Source organism: Pinus tabuliformis, chromosome 3_1 (assembly GCF_031772625.1).
Source record: "Pinus tabuliformis cultivar Carrire ecotype Pingquan chromosome 3_1, CPIR1, whole genome shotgun sequence".
In the NCBI taxonomy this organism is placed as follows: domain Eukaryota; kingdom Viridiplantae; phylum Streptophyta; class Pinopsida; order Pinales; family Pinaceae; genus Pinus; species Pinus tabuliformis.
The window spans coordinates 823,894,941-823,897,874 of record NC_142301.1 but is presented as its reverse complement, the minus strand read 5'-3'; the positions used below and the strand labels follow the sequence as shown (position 1 = coordinate 823,897,874).

Below are 2,934 nucleotides of genomic sequence, written 5' to 3'. Positions count from 1 at the left end.
ATTAATTAAATAAGTAATTACTAATTATTATAATATTTTTTCAGATTTTAATGATAAATATTATTCTCCCTTATAACAATTTTTTTATAATTTTACAACACATCATTTTCTAAATTCATCATATTATTTTGTGAATCTTCTCACACCAAATTTATAAATTTACAAGTTTGTTCGCTTGTGTATCTCATGTAAAATTTAATTCCAAATGTTGAATGAGAAATAGATCAAAACTTCAAAAGTAGATTACAAAAGGATTGTATTATGAACATGGTAGCTCAATTAAAAAATTATAAATACTTTTAAAATAAATACAAGATAAGTCATATAAATATTTATCTGCATAGACTATAGAACCACAAATAAATAATTGAATAAGTACTTGTGAATTATTATAACACATTTTTCCAATTCGTTAAAATGTTTTGAACATATATTTATAAATATATGAATATAAAACAAGACTTAGAAATATTTATCATCATACATATTCTGACTAAAAAATTATCAATTATTATAACAAGCTACCACATAAGACTACCACATTCCTAATAACAAGCTACCACATAAAATACATATCAATTCCAAAGCCATCACCGCGCGAACCAGAACTTTTGGACGCAGCAAAGTCTTCCTCAAACCGCCAGGAAAATACCGAACCTTTAGACGACGCCAAAACTGGAGTATCAAATGCCGAGCCTTTTGGAGTATCAAATCCCGAACCTTAAGACGACCCCAAAACTGGAGTATGGGATGAAGGCAAACCTTAAGACGACCCCAAAACTGGAGTATCAAATCCTGAACCTTAAGACGACCCCAAAACTGGAGTATGGGATGAAGGCAAACCTTAAGACGACCCCAAAACTGGAGTATGGGATGAATGCAAACCAGGAGAGGAAGGCAAAACTGAAGCATCCGCTGAAACCAAACCTTAACACGACGCCAAACATTAATTATTGGAGCAAACAAACCCTTACCTGTTGTTGCTTCTTGGGAAACCGTAGATGTTGGCTCTTTGGGTTCATCGACCTTATCGGTTGGCTCCTTGGATATGGAATCTCTTATCAAATACAAATGTAAGCAGTCCATGCCCAAAGCAATGCCAATGCCTACCAATATCGCAACAACAACAAGGTATTTGGAAGGCGATGCAGAGTGCACATCGTACCATTTTCCAATGTTTGTAGGTTGCAGAGAAACAAAGAGCACCCAAAATATGGAGCAAAAGAGGTTGAAAGATCCTACTATATAGGACAAGGTTGTAACGCCCAAACGAGTACCTCTAAAGTGCAACACCCGGCACTCAGAGTTGTTTTGGGCATTACCATGTGTTAGAAAAGCACCGGCGGCAAACCCACTTCCCTTACTATCTACCACATAATCTTTAATTGCTCTTCTTGCCACAAGAGAGCTGGAGAAGCCATCGACCCTGAACCAAACCGTGAGTACAAGGTTGAGTGAGATCTCTGTTAACCTTGGCACTATCAGATTCCAGTTGGTCAGAAAGATCTGTTCAGATACTTCCGTAGCTCCGAAAGATCTCTTCAGCAGCGTTGTCCAGTAATCATAGCCTGATGGAGAAAGTGGAATGCAAATGCAAGGATGTTCTTTCTCCATGTCACCCCTGGAAATATAATCAAATATTTCCTTCACTGCCTGCTTTTCTTTCTTCCTTCTAGATCCATCAATCTCCTCGTCGGTGCACCCATGGCAACCATTTTTAAGGCAGTCTGGAGATGGCAGTAAGCATAGGGAATCAGATAGTCGTTTAAGACTTCCGGGCATCCGTTGATCAAGCACCTTTACGATGTCTTGCACATTCCAGAATACAATGCATTTGCATTCAGATCCACCATCCTGAAGCTTGCAATTACAGATCCCAGGAAGGAGTTCAGCAGATTGAGATTTTAAAGGAAAACATTGAAGTAGAATAGAGTGCACCTTATAGGCATTGCAGATATACTTCATAAATTGCTTCATCGATGAATTGGGCGGGTTGTATGACAGCATTACCACAGAAGCCTTCGCAAATCGTTTTTCTGGTTCTGGACTTTGCTCGCAGGTAGTCAGTCCGAACCCGGCATTTATCGGGTACAGTTCGGGGCCTCTCAGGGTTGCCAGAACATCCCTGGCGCCCAGCTCCAGGTCGAGTCTTCCCCTTAACAAACTCGTAACAAAAACCAGAAAATTTCCCGCTATAGCGAATCCCAGATCGGGAAAATTAGCGGACCCTGTTACAGCCTCACCCGACTCGAACTGCGCGACAGCAAGATTGCATAGCCATCCCAAGCAGCTAAAGAAATGAATAATGAACAAGCGCAGTATGTATTGCCTTCGTGAGACACCCATCTCAAAATTCAAAGAACGATGAAGCTTTTCAAATCTGTGATAAGCAAAAGAAATTGAGTTCGGCCACTCCCCTGACAGTAAGGTAATACAGAAGCCACGAGCCCCATTCCCCTGACGTAAAGGACCGTTTGGTCAATGGAGAGATGGACCGTTTCTTTTTCGTGTATATTTTCTTTCAGGGCCCCTTGTCTCTTTACTTTTATGAGCCCAAGGGAATAAATTAGACGTCTTCTGCTTTGGTATGTTTGCTTTTATTTGCTTTTGCGAACATGATTTAATCCAAATAAAATTAGTAAGGGTTTCCGCTAATTTTATAATTATAGCACATTTGATTAAGGTTAAGATGCTAATTATTATTACCCTGAGCAAGTATATAGGTAAATTTCAACAAATATTGGTGCAAACTAGTTGGATCAGTATATATACAAAGTTCATTGAGAATACATGAAATACTGTGACATCTCCATCTTACTTTTACTGCAGACGGACTCACTGCGTATAGAATATTATAAAATGGACTTTGATTCGAATAAATCATTTTTCATTTTAGATTTTTATTTTTTTATTGTTTCAGGGATGGACCGGACT

General features: G+C 38.5%; 1 protein-coding gene across 1 annotated transcript; it reads right to left on the bottom strand.

The window, feature by feature from the left end:
• Window positions 1–534: 534 nt before the first annotated feature.
• Window positions 535–2,511, bottom strand: LOC149190028 (uncharacterized). The gene is made up of 2 exons (XM_089410415.1): window positions 763–2,511; window positions 535–720 (listed from the first exon to the last, which is right to left on the bottom strand). Exons 1-2 carry the CDS (start codon window positions 2,344–2,346, stop codon window positions 535–537), a joined length of 1,770 nt encoding a protein of 589 aa, XP_089266541.1. The 5' UTR covers window positions 2,347–2,511.
• Window positions 2,512–2,934: the final 423 nt, after the last annotated feature.